The sequence below is a fragment of the Stegodyphus dumicola genome, chromosome 4 (assembly GCF_044657685.1).
Source record: "Stegodyphus dumicola isolate Sdum_Otavi_A_Nest chromosome 4, ASM4465768v1".
Lineage (NCBI taxonomy): Eukaryota > Metazoa > Arthropoda > Arachnida > Araneae > Eresidae > Stegodyphus > Stegodyphus dumicola.
The window spans coordinates 213348742-213367969 of record NC_140771.1 but is presented as its reverse complement, the minus strand read 5'-3'; the positions used below and the strand labels follow the sequence as shown (position 1 = coordinate 213367969).

The 19228-nt window shown below is 30.8% G+C and overlaps 1 protein-coding gene across 2 annotated transcripts in view; it reads right to left on the bottom strand.

The window, feature by feature from the left end:
• The window catches only part of wdb (serine/threonine-protein phosphatase regulatory subunit widerborst), a 198194-nt gene that overhangs the window by 2730 nt on the left and 176236 nt on the right, over positions 1–19228 (bottom strand). For both annotated transcript variants that reach the window (XM_085815958.1, XM_085815959.1), the window contains exons 10-11: positions 17115–17234; positions 11043–11272 (exon numbers count right to left, since the gene is read on the bottom strand). In XM_085815958.1, the coding sequence (XP_085672084.1) occupies positions 11043–11272; positions 17115–17234 (350 nt within the window). The remainder of the gene's footprint in view (positions 1–11042; positions 11273–17114; positions 17235–19228) is intronic.

The window sequence follows — 19228 nt, the reverse complement described above, 5'->3', positions numbered from 1 at the left end:
ATCAAAAATGATTATTCAAAAAAGATTTTTTTTAATAATATAAATACAATTAACCAAACCAATGTAAATAACAACATTTTCCAGTCTTTCATAAAAAGATTATAGAAATAAAATAATTTAATTATACAGTTTACTTAACAATTTTTCATCGATTTTAAATAAAAATGTCTTCCAGAAAATTTTTAATTCACAATAAATGAAACATAAATCATATTTATTTTCTGTCCAGCACTTCATTTAATGTGTGCATGAAATAATTTACTCAATTCAAATAACCCCTCTCCCCCACACAAAAAACAATCTATCAAAGACAAGCGTATTACAAGCAGCCAACTTAACACTTTCAAGACAGCAGAGGGCTTTGTTTAAGACGTTTCCTCAGAACAAATGGAGTTGAAAGAAATCGTCTCACAGAACAGGGATTTTGCGCCCGTTAAGCTTAACATAAAAAATTTTAAAAAATAAAAAAAAATTTACATTCTAATGTCATAATTTTTGCTATTTTAGATTATTACTTAAGCTATCATATATGTTAAAATTAGCATTTAATAATCTTTTTTCTTTCTTTACATGAAAATATATTTAAAAAAAAAGTGCTTACTTTACAAACTAATTTCTACAAGGACTATTGAAATTATTTTGAAATTTTAATTGATAAAATAGTACATTAATAAACTTCTAAATTAATAAAAATATACAAGAAAGTCTGTTTATAAGAAGAAATACCAAAATCTTTCATGTGAAATGGAAGGCAGACACTCAGTGAGATCTGTCTCTGACAGAATGTCCATATGAGAACCACTACAAATATCATTCTCTAACTCTTTAGAAAATGAATCGTTACTCTAATTCATGTCACTAATTGGCTCATTTACAATGCGAGCATATCATTCGTCTGATAAATAACACTCGCTCCCCATAATAAACTGAAATCAAGGCTTTCTGAAATAAAAAGGGCAGTATCATATGTTTGATCAGATAGCCTGGCTCAGTAAAAGTAGACGGCCAGTGTAACTCTGATTCAAAATCTGGTTACGACCACATGCAGTGCTGATAAAGACCACGTGTTTCTGAGACTCCTTTGCCAATACTTTATTTTTCTTCTTCTTTTTTTATTCCTAGGAATTTCATTCTCTTGATGAGGAGACACCTTTAGCTGCCCTCGAAATCGATTGAGTGTTTTAATATACTTATGCTAAATATAAGGTTGTTATTGTGATTTTGATTATCACATTGGCGTGTTTCTCTTCTATTCTAAAGAGGGAAGTATGTGAAACATTTATAAAATCAATGGAAAGTAAAACAAAACTCCAAAAAGTAACACTAAAAAACCCTACATTGTAGCAAAAGAAATAATAATAAATAAATCAATAAATGAAAAAATAAAAAGGATTTGAAGGGATATCAGAAACACGAATTTTCATATCACGTAGTCAGGTGTCCTGTCAAAGAGACAAGCTCTGTTTGTTTACATTTCCTCCCCTACAACAGCTGACACTAAAGTAATGCAGAATGAGGTCAAATTGAAAGTCAGGATCCAAAAAGGCAGACCCTTCAAATTCAGTTTAAAATTCTATATTCAGTTTAAAAGTAATGGACACAGGACACCATCTAGTGGTCTTTAAAACGTTTCAGGAAACTGGCACAAATGTGTGGTGGCTGGAGGTAAACGAGAAAAGAACGCTCTGGCATGCCAGGAAGTAGCGCATTTCTTGATGACACGTATGCATGATAGTTGGCTCGAAAGGGTTAATAATGTAGAATACTAGTATGGCTTTAATTCAAGGATAACAGGTTCCAATCCTAGTAAAAATTATTGAATAAGTCATCTTCTTTTAATCCCTTAACAGCGGTAGAAAATGTACAAGATTCATTTCCCAGTGGCGCGGTTTTTCACACAGGCGTGCGTACTTATGCGATGTATTAGGGGGAAAATAAACGCAAGTTTTACTTTCACAAAAGAAAAAAATGAATGCAGAAAATTTTATGTTTTAAGTAAAAGTATAATAAAAAGAGGTAAGTATAATAAAAATGATGTTTTTATAATAAAAAAAGATCCCTAAAACGGAGTTTTGATCAATTCATTTTTAGACCAGTAAAGTGTAATATCAGGTTTCAGTGCTCTACCTTGTAAAATCAGTATGCCTAAAAAAGCATATATTTCTTCTGAACTGGTTGAATGCCTTGATTTTGTTCTTGATTTTTCGTTTGCAAGGTGTTGGTTCATATACTTGTCTACAAAACGGTTAGTTTCAGTGACAATATGAAGCACGAGCAGTTCATCAAAAAAGATAAATGGGTTTGAAACATCCATTATATCTTTCTTTATTCCTAGAACCTACTACAAAAAGTAAACAAAAACGGAGGACACAGAATTAAAAAAAAACTCAAACACCAGTCAATACCACGCAGTCATTACTTTCACAGCTTTAGATGCACCGCTCTCTCCAATTTCTCCCCATACTTCTCTGAAATAGTATCCTCCTTTGCATACTTTGTCAAGGTCATTGTGGTATTGCATTCCAAAGCTTTGCAAATAAATTTACAGGTAGCAGCGCAAAGCAAATGATAGTAGTTTGGAAGGGCTTATATATACTCCTGGGGCAGTTAATGTATCGGCTGAGCAAGGCGTATATATACACCCGCGGCAGTTAAGGGGTTAAGCACTATCACATGAACAAAAATTTTAAAAATTATTTCAAGCTCATTACGAACAAGTCTCTGGTTTGGATTTTTTAATTCCTATTTGTTCACAACAGATTTTAAAATACCATATATACAGTCCTTTATTTACTAAATTTACCTCTTAAAAATCAATGAGGAAAAATTATGTGGCATATACTTCTGAAAGAAAGGGTTAAACAAAGAACTGTGTGCAATGCCAACACCTAAATACAAGCCTCCCTACTGAAGGCTCGTAGTTTAGTGATGTCACAAACTGTTGGCCTTCTCAGTCGGGTGCGAAAGATCGCCCCTAAACCAAGGCCATCTAGATGGCATTTAGCAAGTTAGGGTAATTTCGTCCTTGGTCATGAGAGGGCTTAACCAAGTCTTCTTAATTTAATACTGATATTTTTTTCGATTTCCATTATGCCTTTAAAGTGCTGTGTGCTGTTATGTCGAGGAAATTATACTGACGGTCCTAAAGTGTCAGTATATAGATTTCCTAAGTAACAAGGATGCATTACATAGATGGTTTAAATCGATACCACGAGAAAATTTTACCATTTCGAAGTATTCTCGGGTAAGTTAAGCCTAACTTGAAATTTAAATTTATTAAGGTAATTGCTTCTGTATTTAAAAGAATCGATACGTTAACATTAAGGAATTTCATTTCTATAGTATACATTATGTATAATATTGTGTAATAACGTATCAATAAGTATAATTATGTATCGAATTGTATGCTAAATATTCACTTACTTTTTAAAATCCCTAATTTTTTACTTTTTGATAAATTTTATAACTTGGAACTTTCAACTTCATACGTATATGGCAGAAAATGAAATTATTTAACTTACTATTTAATATATTTTGGTATTAAAAATTTTTCTAAAGAAACTGTGAAGGCAATAAAATGCTTATGGTTTTTTAAACTGTAATATAAAGTGCACAGTTTCGCGTAAAATAATAAATAATTTAAATTGTTAATGCATGAAAATTCAAATATTATTAAAACTTATGTCACTAGAAATTCTTTTCTCCCCCTTTCCTCCCGAGTGGGAGACAAACACACATATGCTTGCCTGTTTTGTTAAAATATAAATTGCATTACTAGAAATCCTACTTTTATTACTTTAAAATTAGTAATTAGGCCTATGTTTACATTTGCATGGATTTAGGTCTGTGAATTACATTTTCATGAGAAAGATTTTCAGTGGGTTTCTGAATACTACGATAAAAAACGGGGAAGAAAAGGGAAGTTCCATTAAAACACGTATGATTAATTTATTATTAACTCAAGGCCTTCTTCGTGAATTAGAAAAAAATGCTCCTGAACATAAAAAGAAAGTAGCTCAGTTTATATTTGAGCAGCTGCCATTACTCCTTTTGCATAAAAATAACAATAGGTATAATTCTGATCTATTAATATTATCAAGTTTGATGTTTTCAATCTCTCCACATTGCTATAAATTTTTAAGAAATAGTGCATATGTTACTTTGCCACATCCTTCTACATTGAAAAGATTGTATTCTGAATATAATGTTGATCCTAAAGTGGAGCAAATTCCTGAAATTTTCCTGAATTATGCTAAGGAAAAAATCCACTTTTTAAATGAAAACGATAAATATGTCACTTTAATGGTTGACGAAATTCACATCAAGCCATTCTTAGATTTCAAAAGTGGAAATATAATAGGAATGGCATATAATTGTGAAAAAGCTGCTAATTCTGCTTGTGTTTTTATGCTGCAGAATATTAGATCTTCATATAAAGATGTTATAAGTATTGTTCCAGTAAAATCATTATCAGTGCAATTTTTGCATGGATATATTTTGAAAATAATAAAAGGTTTGGAAAATTTAGGTTTTCGTGTAATATGTGTTGCTACAGATAATAATGCTGTAAACAGACGAGCTCTTTCATATTTTGCTAATCCTCCAAATATTAGTATTGTATACCAACATCCAATTGATCCTATTCGACCAATGTTTTATATAATTGACAGTGTTCATGTACTTAAATATGTTCGCAATAACTGGCTGAATCAAAAGAATATAGGGCAATGCATGTATTTCACAGATTTTCCTGAAACACCAGGAACGAAATCTACAGAAATTTTAAAACCAGCATCTTTATTGTGCTTAAAGAAACTTCATGAAATTGAATACAGCAGTATTGTGAAATATGCTCCAAGTCTGACTACTAAGTCATTGTATCTGAACAATCTAGAAAGACAAAATGTTAAACTAGCTCTTCAGTTGTTTAATTTAAAAGTAGCTGAAGGTTTTCGTATTGCTGGTCCTATATATGACATTAAAGACTGGAAACAAACTGCTGAATACATTCGAATTATAAGCACATGGTGGCAGATAGTTAATGTAAAATCTATGTATCAGGGTGAACATAAACTTGATGTTTTTCAGGAACTGATTACACATTTGGTAGATGACCAAAGAATTAAATTTTTAAATATTTTCTTGGATTGGTTAGAAAAATGGGAAATCAGTGGAACGGATACCGGTTGTTATACGAAAAAAACTCATCTTGCATTAAAGCACACTATGTATGCTATTATAGAAATTTCGAGATACTGCATAGAAGAACTAAACCAAAAATATGTTCTAACAGGAAAATTGCAAACAGATAGTTTAGAAGATCGATTTGGTTAATACAGACAGTTATGTGGTTCTCAGTATAATGTATCTATTACACAAGTATATGAAGCAGAGAAAAAATTATGGGTTCGATCTCTTCTTCCTTTGACTTTAAAGTCTGCCATTCATGGTGAAATTACCATAAGTAAGATTGAATGTGAGCAAGAGATCGATGGTGATGTAGAGGAAACAGAAATAACTGGATTCAAACTTGTTGTAAACAAACAAGACATTATAAATATTAAAGATAGTCTTAGTCCACTGACATATATAGCTGGTTATTGTGTGCATTTTGTGATGAAAAAATTAAATTGTGCTTATTGTAAAGATCATTTATTATTATCAAATGAATTTCATTATAAAGGAGCATGTGAGCTGATAAAAAATTTAGACTGTAGAGGGTTGAAGTATCCACGTGATGAAGTTATCACTATCATTATTTATAACTACATTATTATATCCAAGCTCATATCTTTTGAAAATGAATCTATTTTTTTTTTAAATGTAGAAATCATAGGGTTATAGCAACCCAGCTTACTACAGAGAGATTATGTAGCGATGAAAAGTATTTGCGATTTGAGACATGTGAAAATGAACACTCGTCCAACAGACTTCTTAAACTTCTTGCGCATGTAGCCACAAACATCTTCCTTAAGAATTACTGTACTCATTGTCCAAACAAGGTGGAAAGAAAAGAAAAATTCAAACTTTTAATGATGAAAAAAGATTACTTAAAATTTTATTTTGAGAAACTTCATTTTTGTTCATGGCATAAAAATTTAATTGCATAGAGTACTTTAAATTTTATTTTGAGAAATTTCATTTTTGTTCATGGCATAAAAATTTAATTGCATAGATTACTTTAAATTTTATTTTGAGAAACTTCATTTTTGTTCATGGCATAAAAGTTTAATTGCATAGACACAGATGCCAGTCAGAGCACAAAATTTTACTGAAAAAATTTTATTTAATGTTAATTTGTATGAAAAAATCTACAATTTGAATGTAATAAGAATAAGAATATTTTGAGAATGTTATTAAAATACTTGGTAAATTCACAGCAGAGGAAAATATTATATCCGCGAATGAATTGAAAATACATATTTTCATCTCTCTCTCTCTCTTATATATATATATATATATTTACATATAGATAAAGTAAAAAAAAAAAGAAAAAAAAATATGTATCTACATCACTAGAAAACACCATCTTGTTAGTAAAGCTTTAATAACATATATATTTTAAAGGTAAGTAGTAAGTGACCAATGGCGATTGTCAGATGCCAGTTTGTGATGTCGCGATCTTGTAGTTGGGCTTCTGTTTAAGAAGGTGTTGGCAATGCACAGCACATATATGATGTATTAGTCCCCTCCCCTGCGTAACATAATTTCAAATTCAAAGATTACGATAAACTGATTAACAAATTTTATTTGACAACAAGTATTACAGTAAAACTGTAACACTAATTAGGAATTTAATTCACTCCTTATTTGCATGTCGATTATTTATGCATGATCAACCAAAAAAGTTCTCTGACTGTTACCTGGAGATAATTAAAAATTAATACTTTTTGGAACAGAAACATATACAGCACAAAGTTTGAAATCCGGGCTCGTCGGGACTTCGGCGATTCCGGATTTGGGATTTTTCCAGATATCAGATCATCAGTTTAAATCTGGTAAAATGGCAGGTAGAAATTATAAAATTAAAAATATAACATCGTGATTTATGAAATAATGAAGTATTTATGATCTAAAGGGTATCAAAATTTACCAAAAAAAAATGCTTAATATTTATTTGTTTACCTAATTAAACATTTCTTTCACTGTAAGCTGTTAAAGTTGCTTCGTTTTTTGTGCCAATACTTTCTTTTTAATTCTGTATACAGATATAATCTCTTGTTCAGTAACACTGCTGAAGTCCTGTAACTGCTGTTTCGAGAATTCCAACTACTCAATCGAAATTTTCTCATTTTCAGTAACTTCTCTGTCAATTTCTTCACTATTGGTAGCAGTATTTTCTGGATCTATATCCATACTACAGATTTCGCCATTCATTAATTGATTGATGATTGATAAGCATTGCCATCACAATGAAAAACTTTTATATCATCTTTATTTATTACCGCTTCTCCACATTTCTTTAAAAAATCCAGTAATTGAGAAATTTCACTTTTGTTTTGCGATATTCAAAAATCTTTAAAAAATTAGTGGCTATCATTATCAAATTTAGCTATCCTTCACTATACATATTTGACTATGCATCATGAGCTTGCCGACTAATGAAAAGTTGTTCTATTAAATTTAAATTTTATCTCGCTTCTATCGAGCACTGAGACAATTAAGCCTGAATTGTATTAATTATTTATTATACTTATGTCTATTTCTTGCACATTCTTGGCTTATCAAAGTTCTGAATAAATAAATTCCCACATACTTAAGCCTTATTGAGAGCCAGCGCTAGATATCTTACCACCAGATGCAGTCTCTGCGGGTCCTAAATGTTACGACCTGGTGCCATTCTTTGCCGGTGTGGCCATACGAGCCCTGGAGCTAGTTCTGGGTTTATGTGAATAAATAAATCAATTATTCTTAACTCAAATACCCCTAAATGTAATCTTTGGGTCTATGAGTATCATCAACAAAATCTATGTTTAGCATATGGAAAGAAATGTTTGGTAAATTTTTCCTCGTCAACATTTTTTAGTGCATTTAACTTAAATCTGTAATCATCGCCAAGCGTAATGTCAACATAAAAGGTTACCATACTCCTTTATTATTCAATTACTAACATAAAAAAAAGTTTTTTTTGGGCATCGCTACATTCAAGTTGTCATGTTTTGATAAACATGCTGTGATGAAAGGAAAGTATAATAAATAATGATTCGCCAGGTTGGCGTCAAATCAATGATGCAGCTATGTGGAATGTTTGGGTTTGAGATGAATGCCAAGCAGATACGCAGCAACAGAGTCAAATTACTGATCGTACAAATTTATGCTAAAATAATTGTTTCTTCAATAACAAGGTATTTTATGTAGGGTCGAAGTGAAATTAAGAATCGAGACTCTCCAGATGTTTTATTATGTAAGGAAGGGATAATCAAATGCGCATGCATAAAGCCTACGGGAAAACGTTGCTGGTGGTTTTGAGGTCCGGATTTTAGATCATTCTGGATAATGGACATCTGGATTTCAGACTTTGTACTGTAGTATTTGACAAAGCGGTGCTACAGTGAAATCTACTAATGCCTAGAATGACGTTCAAATTTTAATGGTATAGAATTATAAAAACCATATAAACAGTATAGAATTATAAAAACCACATAAACAGTATTAAATATTTTAAATAAATACTTAATGTTCTATCTGATGGCCTCTTCTCTAGACCAATAATGGCTAACATGTTGATCATGATTTACATGAGAGAGAAAAAAAATTATTGGTCAATCACAGCTAATAAGAGAAATCAAATTAGTCATGACATAGAAACAAACAGCTGTGGTCCTTTACTATCATTCTTAAGACTGACTATTGGCTTTTTACACATGTTGTTGACAGGATAACAGAATGGTAGCTTATGTCTCTTGTCATACACTTGCTGGCGAGCATGCCATTTAGCAGGTTCCTCAGTGTGTACTCTTTTAATCCCCGGTGTAACAGTAAATAAGTCAGTATTCCTGCATTATTTGTACAGCATACTCATCACAACAGTAAAAATATATTAGCATGTCTAGGAAAAGTCCCAAATTTTCTTAGGCTTGGTTTATTTAAGATACAGCACACTAGGGCTATCTGTATAAGGGAAGGGATGCCTACATGGAGGTCTTTCTAAGGGAAACTGGTTTGTTTCCACATTATACATGGGAAAAATCATGAAGACAAATGCAGCTAGCTCGTTTGCCTGGAATCAAATCCAGGTTGAGCTACCAGTGTTCAGCGATTTTACCACTCGACAACTACTGGCGGGCACCCAAATTTTCTGTTATGCATAAATGTAAGTACCTTTTTTCTGTGTTTTATATTAAAATGCATTTTTCCCTCTCCATTTTAGCACCCATTTAAATGAGGAATAAAACAAAAAAGTAAAAAATTTATCATATTCATGAAGAATGAGAACCAGATTACTTGTCTACAATGATGAATTTTAAATATTGCTACTTAATAAGCAACACCTTGATAAACATTACTAAAATGGGTAACATAGAGAGTAATTTTTAAACTTTACAAATATCAAACATATTATCTACAAAAAAAATGGCATGAGAAAAAATAAAATTAGAGATCTTGAAGATTAACTAAGAGCTGAACAATTAAAAAAAAAAACTGATGTTAAAACCATGTGAAATGATTATTATACCATTTAAAGTAATCCCATGAGTTAGTTAAAAGTCTAAACTACTTACTGGCATGAAATTTATATAAGAAACTTTCTTGCAAATGCCAGATTCAGTTTTAAATGATTATAAGAACAAGACAAATTATTGTTGAAATTAAAGATCTACAATTGTCTTGATATATTATTATGTGGTGAATTGAGAAAATGAGAGAGTAGAGTTTGTTCTTGACTTCAGTTGATGAATCAATAGCTATATGTGGCACAGCAAAAATTCCTTATTTTTATTTATTTGGTTTCTAAAGATTATTCATTTAAAGAAGAAGTTTTAGGTATATCTTTGAAAGAAAGAACTAGATGTGTAGACATAGTTAATTCTTTTAAAAATGTCTTTACTAATTTGAAGCTAGCCCTTTTTAAATTAGTGTCAATAACAACAGAGAGCAGGAGCAATGATAAGCAACATAAATGCATGTATAACTCTGTGCCAAAATGATGATGAATTCCCAAGTTTTTTGAATTACTACAACATAATATACCACAAGCATTAGCCAGTAAAGTATTAAGTACAGAATTTTATGTATAGATGGTGCTATGCAATGTTAAATGTGATTTAAGATGTAAAATACATAGATGTAACACCCACTTTTATTGTTATACATTCAAGAAATTTAGCTGCAGAGTTAAATGACAATTGACAGTTTTAAATGATGGATTTGTAATCTTTGGTAGCTCAGCAGTTAAAGAACTAAATTTCTTCATTAAATATAGATGTTAAAATACTATTACTGCTAATTTTAATATCTCCTTAATCTTTATTCATCATTCATTTTCATTCCAAGATAAAACTAAAAACATCTAGCTTTGACCAGACTTAACTTTGGATTCTTGAAATCTAATTTTTAAGCCCCCCCCCTTAAAAAAAAAAAAAAAAAAAAAAAAAAAAAAAAACTCTTGATAAGTAAGTTGATTTTCTTATCATTTGTCAGTAATTTAGATTAATTCATGTTTCATGAAAAATCAGAATATATTTTCATTTGCCTCCTTGAGTAGCCAGTTTCTTTGAAAGAAGGTAAGGTACTATGGCTATCAGCATAAAACAGGTTAAAAGTATGCACATTCTTCAGATTAAAGATGGTAGTTTAACTTCATAATTTATGAGGTACTTGAAAATAATTCTTTTGGAACATACCAAATCCTTCAAATTAGAATTACAGGTCCGCCACCCCCAATCTCAACATTAAGATCAATTTCCATTTCATAAATTATTAAATTCAGATGCTGTTACAAAAAAGGAAATTATTTTATTCTTCTATGTTCAGAAATATATGCAGCATATATATCATGAAAATTAAATGCAAAAAATAAATATTTTGTATAAAATCCTTACTTTTGCCTCTCTGATTTGTAAGATGCTGTGAGCTCGTCAAATAACTTGGAGTTCATCTCCATAAAGGTTTTAAGGACATTATAAACCAAAGCAACTATAGTTTGGTTCCAGTGTTCTTTAGATATACGATATAGGGCAGGGAACATTATAGGCATAATGACTTGATTATTTTCTTCTATCAGGCTCAGAATATATTCATTGTTCCAAAAATATAGAGCTCTTTCAGCAACCTACATATTAAAAATTTGTGAATTAGTTAAAGTCAATTAAAATTATTAAACAAATACATACATACGTAAGAGATAAAAATATGAAGAAAAATGTATTAACAAATTAAAACTAACTGACAACAGACCTTTAAGTTACTAATTTTCAATTAAAGAATGGTCCCTTCAAGGCAGATAAAACTTCCCTGCAGCATTCACATTGCATATATTATTTCAATTATATTATATTACTAAACTATTTAAAGCTAATCTTTAGATATTCTTCAACTCAGTGAAAAAGAAGTTAATTTGATATATTCAATCTTTGATTGGCAATGATTTTACAGAAATGTCTACAAAACCAATACCAATCCAAGGCTGAATTTTGAATAAACATTGTATTCATTCACGTTCTTCTGTCCTTGGCACGAGGGCATTTATCACATCTTTCATACTTAGTTTCGAATTTCATGTATTGGTTTTAATACTTCATCGAAACTTCTGCTTTTGTTTTGCATGCAGTACGGCAGTTTCTTGGTAAAGTATTAATCTCTGATCTTTGTTCAATACGTTTTTAATTAATTGCAATGTTAAGTCCTTCAAAAACAGACTTCTGTTTTTGGTTGGTGGATTAGCAGTTGAATGCAATATAATTCAAGCATTTATTACAGCAAAATTCAGTGCAGGAAAGAAAATTACCATTGGCCACCTCCTTGTTATTCTGGCAATTGAATAATAAGCAGACATTTCATCCCCCATATCCACTGCTCTTTTAGTCATATTATAAAAACATACAATTCCTGACGTTTAATTTTCTCCAATAGTATCATCTATAGTATGATCGTTATATAATGTAAAAAGCATAAGAACAGTTTTTCCTTTTTTAGGAACAACAGGAATTAATTCCCAATTTCATCTTCAGTTTCTGAAATGCAATCTTCATCGCTTTCAAATATTTCCAATAAATCTCACAGGCGTTGCATTTCCAATTCATAGGGAGTCATTCTTTTTACCTTAATGCAGTTAGAAATTTTTTAAATTTAATGTCAAGTACTTTAAAATCACTTGCGAGTAGAAATATTTACTGCTACACTCTAGGAATAAATTTCTGAATTAAATATTCAGTCAGAAAAACACTTAAGCGGACAGGCACGTGGGAGTGTCATACCCCAGTTCCAACAAAATACTGATAAATCTTTTTCTGAAACACACAGGCAAAGAAAAAGCAGGTCTAAAAGTTAACCACAATTAGAAACTCAGCTACTGAAAGCAGCACAGAATTTCAGTTTCACAAGTTAGGAATATTCCACTTTTATGTAGGGTTGGGGTATGATACACCCCACGCGTTTTCCCGCGGGTTAAAGAACATCCGAAAAGTATGGCTGCACTTTCAAAAATGAATTAAAAATAAACAAATATTTTCACTTATTTTTTTTTTTTATATTCTTTAAGGAAAAGATAAAAGATTTTTTTTTAATGAAATGTAAACTATATGGCACTACGTCCCCATTTTGCAACATTCTCATTTCAAAATGCCTTCAACGCAAGAACAATCACATGTTGTAGCATGGTTTATTGAATTTAAATCTGATACACGGTACAGCGTAAATTCCGTACTTCACACAATCGAATTCAATCTTCAAGATCCACAACTTATAAGTGGCATGAAAGTTTTGACAACAGATAGTGTATTGTCAAAACCAAAATCTGGCTGCCCTAGCAGAAGTTGTGATGATGTTACACAAATTAAAGAATGCTTTCGTTGTACTCCTAGGAAATCGATTTGTGAAACTGGCCAGCAATTACAAATACCGAAATCAACTGCATACAATGTAGTGCATAAGGCTATAACATATAAATGTATGAACTTTCAATTGTTTGCATGAGTTAAAGACTGATGATGAGCCTCAACATCAAGAATTTGAAGATGAAATGTTACAAAAAATGGAGGATGATGGAACTTTACAACATGTAATGTTTTTAGATAAGTCAATATTTCATGAAACGAGTATTGTTAACTGACGAAATACTCAAATATGAGGATTAGAAAATCCTCATGTTGTAATGGAGGAAGCAGCAGACAGCCTTAAAGTGAATTTGCGGTGTGGTTTACTGCACGATCGAATTATATGACCCTTTTTCTTTTCCGCAAAGCTGTGCTTTGACAATTACCTTGATATACCTGAAATTTTTGCATTTCCTCAAGAAAAGGACTTGGAAGCCAATATCATTTTCTAGCAGGTTGGGGCACTACCACACTGGAGTTTGGAAGTGCAAAAAGTTTTAGATGAAAAGTTCTAAGGGCAATGGATGGGAAGAAGAGGCTCAATACTGTGGCCACCTAGATCTCCAGACATAACACCTCTGGACTTTTTCTTATGGGGATACATGAAAAACACTGTTTACAAACACTGTTACTAATTTCCAATTCGTGACACTGATGAAATGAAAAGTCAAATTACAGCAGTGTTGATCTTCCAATGTTTCATAGAACCTGGTTAGAAATCTCATATAGACTTGATGTGTAGGGTGCGACTAATTGATTAACATTGGAAAAAAATTATATTTTCTTTATGGAACATATAAACATTAAGTGAAAATATTTGTTTGCTTATCTGTAATTAACATTAGAAAGCATAGTCATATTTTTCAGACAACCTTTGTAATGAATACTTAATAAGCAAAACATTGTTGCTCTGCTGGGCATTACATCATTAAAGGGACAACCTATGAAACAGATAACATCATATCACTAAAATTTTGAGCAACACAACACCTGTATAGTTCTTTTAAATGATTTTAGATTTAAGAAATAGACTTGATGTGACTAGAAATTGCCTCAATGAGATACCCTTCCTTAATATGGTAATAAACATTTCAACAATACTGCAATTGCCCGGGATTTGTCCAAGAACATTTTAACTAGGGTGACCAAAAACCCAGCAGTAACTTCCGGACATTTTTTTTCTTTAAAATGTTCCTAGACCGTAAGAACAACGCCATTATATATAGTTGAAGTTCTGGATGGGGTCCTAGAAGAGTCCTTTATACTGTAAAAATAATTTATTAACAGATTTAAGTTACACATGGACATTACATTTAACTTTACAAAAATTACAGAGCAAGAGTCTGATACAACCTATAAGGTTCATTGCTTGGCTTTCGCTGAAGTATTTCTCTGGCTACTCACCAGAGAGCACCCTCATTGCTACAGTTAGTCCAACAGTTTATATTATAGGACTGGTTACATAAGTGAATTAAAAAAACTGATATATCCAGCTTTCTAAATGCACATACATCATAAAAATTATTTAAAAAAGAATCAAGTTAACTGTTAGTTTTTTGAAAATGGTATTCTCCAGTGGATATCAAACTACTGAGGAATTTTTGAAAATAAAGCTCATGCTAAATCAGAATTATTACTACACCAAACAAGTCCTCCTCTTCCTATGTGAAATTGTACCATTTTGAAAAAAATATTGATGACTTTGTTTCATTAAAAATAAATAAATAAAAGAAGGAGAGGAAAGAAAAGGAAAAGAATGAAAATTAAATTATAAGTGCTTGAAAATTAATATAAACTTTTTAAAAAATAATTATATTACTATTTATACTGCTTCAATATAATTTGTTATTTATCAAGAAGGAAATGTTTAATGTTTTTAATTTCAAAACCACAAATCATTAAATGTGCCAATTTTCTAAATACATAAATTTACAGTATTATGATTCAGACAGTTACCTTTCATAAATTACAAGTATAATTAAATTGAACTTGTTCATAGGGGTGTTTATTTACTTTCCTCTTATGAAAAAATATGTAGTCAATACTATGGATGCAGCAATTATCACTTAGTCGAAAATTTATGTAAGTACACTCTGTATATAAACGCAGCACACACTTGTTTATTTTCTACGATTACTCTATCATTACAGTATGTGTTTACAATGAATAAGTTTCTTTTATCACAAAAAAGAGCCAAGGTGTTCAGTCAAATTTTACGTGTGGTCTTCCTGACTGGAAAAGGATGTTTTGAAAGGGAGTTCAGATATCATCTCCTAGCTGCTGTTGTTCATTTTCTTGTTAATACATTTGTTGCCAAAGCTCAGTAAGTGCATTCACTCACACTGCCAAAATCCTACCTGCACTTTTATGCTTTTAATTTTTATTTCATCATTTAAATACAGATATACCAGATTACTTTCAGTAGGGAATAAACTCACATGACTATATTCATAGTTGTCATTTGAAATAATATTTTTGCTCCTTGTGGCAACTAAAATATAACTTGAAACCTGATAAATCATACTCGCCCTTTTTGTGCATTCATGCAAAACTCCTCAAGTATGATACATTATTTTCCATTAGTCTTACACAAAACACCAAACAAGAATTTAAACAGTTCGTTTATAACATTTCTTAAGTGAATAGACTGAAACAAAAGATTTTGTGTTCTTAACATTTAGTTATAATTTAGAGAAATACATGATCTTATAACTAACTACGTTATAAATAATCCATTTCAATATGCCAAGTGTATAATTTAGACTCCTCCTGTGCGCCAAACAACAATGTATACATTTACTATGGCAATAACTCTACTTGGTCATTTAGGTAAGGTAATCAATAATCTGTAATCATGTAACTAGCAAGTAAACCTAGTTTGCCAAATAGCACTCTTACAGTTGCCAGTGAATGGATTTAAGAGCAGCAAAGAATGATTTAAAACTTGGTAGTATCCACATGTTCTATATCTGCAGAGATTACTTCTATTTGTAAAAACTGTTATTTCCCAAGATGTGTAATATCTCCTCCTACTGTTACGTTTAATTAACAAACACAAAAAGACACACATGTGTTTATTTCATCCCATAGCTTTAAATTCCATCAGATCGTTATCAAAGCTTTCCTTAGCAATAGGAACTCAACTTCCTTAGCAATAGCAATTTCCTTAGTGATACCAGTGTTAAAAATATTTTTAATGCTGCTTCTATAGTCAGACACAAGTGAACTAAATTATATCTGTGAATTATCTTTAATAGATCTATCTAAGTTTGTCAGCATTTTAATGTTTGCAATTTAAAAAAAAATGAAATGAAATAGCTTGGATTTAAAAACTAGGCATTCTCTAATTTTTCTGCAGCATTTATTTCATAAAAATATTTAAGTGTTAAATCATAAGCCTAATCCAACAACTTCACTCATTCTGTATAAATTCAAATTACTACGGCACCTCCATTATCAGAATATCACTACCAGGAAATAAAAGTGGAATGTCTTAGAAGAGCATAGGACTGAGGATCCCTCTTGATTAGCTTGAAAGGGTTGTTGCAAAATGCTTTCAATTACTGACGAGCCATGATTATCTTTAGTAACATTTAGGATAAGGATCGATTGTCAACTTCTGCTAAATGACTTGGTGCCTTCACTTTGCGTGTATACGAGCCAGTTTCCCTTAGAAAGTCCTCCACGAAAGGCATCCCTCCCCTTAGGCAGATAGCCCTAGTGTGCTTTGCCATAATTAAATACACCACACCACCCTTCACTTTGCAAGAGTGACATCAGGACTACAGAACATTTTATTAAGAGTTCTGAATTAAAAGTTATTGATTGACATTAGCTACATTTCTCCCAGCAGTATATTTTAAATGTTTTGGATGAAAAGATAGTGCAAAGACAAAAAGTCTTAAACAGACATGGATTTATGGATTAAAAAAAATTCAATAATTATTTTAAATTAAATATGCAGAAGCTACATGCATGTTTGAAAATTTATGGCACTTTTTATGATTAATTTTAAGACCACAAAATATGCTTAAAAAATTACATAAAAAGTTGAAATATCCAAAGAAGTGAACCTTTTACCTGAAAATGCGGACTGGAAACACAACGAGATATCTGTTTAAATAAAGGTTCTTGAATCTTTACAAACTGAGAAAGTTCTATCACATCTAATATTTCTTCAATTTCTCCCAAAAACATTACCTGTAAGAAACACATAAAATTAAATTTCTAGCTTAAAAACACTACCATCAACCTGGCAATTAACAAGATTTATTACATACAATTGGTAATGCAAAATAAATTAAAATGTCTTATTTTTAAAATGGAATTTGAAACTTTGGTCATGATGCATTATTATCGCATTAATTTACTTTCTATCTTTTCACTGACATATGTCTTTTAGTACATTTACATAGGTCTTCATTATGGAAAAGTGTTGAATGATAATTTATATTTTTCACTGCCTTCATGCATCATAAAGAGGCTGGATTATTCCAACAAGTGTGACTCCAAGGCAGTCACACCACCATTTAAAATCTGTTTCAAACTAAAGATAATTGTTAACATAACTTATACACCAAAACTAGGTGACTGTTTCTAATTATGCACAGATAAAACAGCCTGCAGTAATAGTTTTAATACCAGACTGCCAAACAAATTCATATAAATTGTTATAGGATTTTCTCTAACAAGAACAGTCCTGATTTATTAACTTATATAAGTTGTTAAATAAGTACTTCTAAATAAATTCTGATTTGAAACCAATAATAGTTACAGTTAGACTTTGACAAGTAATAAGGACACGAATTCCATTAAAATTCAACCCATTCATTTTGTTAAACATTTACAAGCAACAAGGTGATTACTGGATCTTTCCTACCATATAGAAGTAATTTAATCAAAACTAACCAAGTTCATTTTAAGATATCATATATATGTTTGTTTCAATAAATTGAATTCAGTGCCTTGATTCTAATTCATTCTTCTCCGCTTTTTAATACTGAAAAGTACAAGCAATTTCTGGCATAACAAAAATAATGGAGAAAGTTGTTAAAATACTAACAAGGAAACAGGAAATTGCTTCTTAACATTATGCAAAACTAATATAAACTTCTAAAAAATTTCATTAATGAAATATTTGGTTTTAAGCCTTTAATTACCAAAATTACCACCAAAATTTACATATCATATTTATCAGTATACACTGAATTCCTGGAATCCTTATACAGTACAAAATCTTTAATCCAAACTCGTCGGGACTTTGTTGATTCCAGATTAGGGTTTTTTCTGGATTATAGATCATCAATTAAAATCTGGTAAAACGGCATGCAGAAATTTTAAAATTAAAAATATGAAACCGTAATTTCTGAAATAAAGAGCAATTATGATCGAAAGGGTATCAAAATTTACAAAAAAAAAAAAAAAAAAAAAAAAAGAGAGAGAGAGAGAGAGAGCTTAATATTTATTTTACTTTATTAAACATTTCTTTCAATGTAAGTTGCTTCGTTTTATGTGCTAATACTTTCTCTTTAATTCTATAAACAGACATAATTTCTTGTTCAGTTATAAAGTTCCGCTGTTCAAGTCCTGTAATTGCTGTGCCGAGAACACCGTCTAACTTTTCAATCGAAATTTTTTCGTTTTCACTAACCTCTCTGTCACTTTCTTCATGCCTTTATCCATTTTTTGCAGCAATTCCACTTTTTGTTTGATAATTTTAGCCTAGCTTATACCGTCCATTATACATTAAACGTGCATGCATAAATGTATTACGCGCATTTGTAAAAGCTATGCACGCACAGAATGTTTGTAGCTTTGTGGTCCGGATTATGGACGTTCGGATTAAAGACTTTGTACTGTATTTGATTATTACTAGCCTCAATTCATCCTATGATCTTACTGTGCATAATGACATTTTGTGTCACATTTGTACAGTACTAACTATCTTTTGAGATGAAATAGAAATAATGATACTTCCAGCAACCAGGGTTTAATTTCTAAAATAGGAAGTGCCGGAGCCCTATGGAAGGACATCAAAGAGAAGGGAAAAAATAAAAAAATAAAATAATAAAACAACTAATGAATAAAATTAAATTCAATTAAGTATAAAGATATAAATAAAAATTTAATAAATTATTAATATCATGATACAAAGGAAAATAAAAGCAATAAAATATTGCACCTCGTCTTGTTTG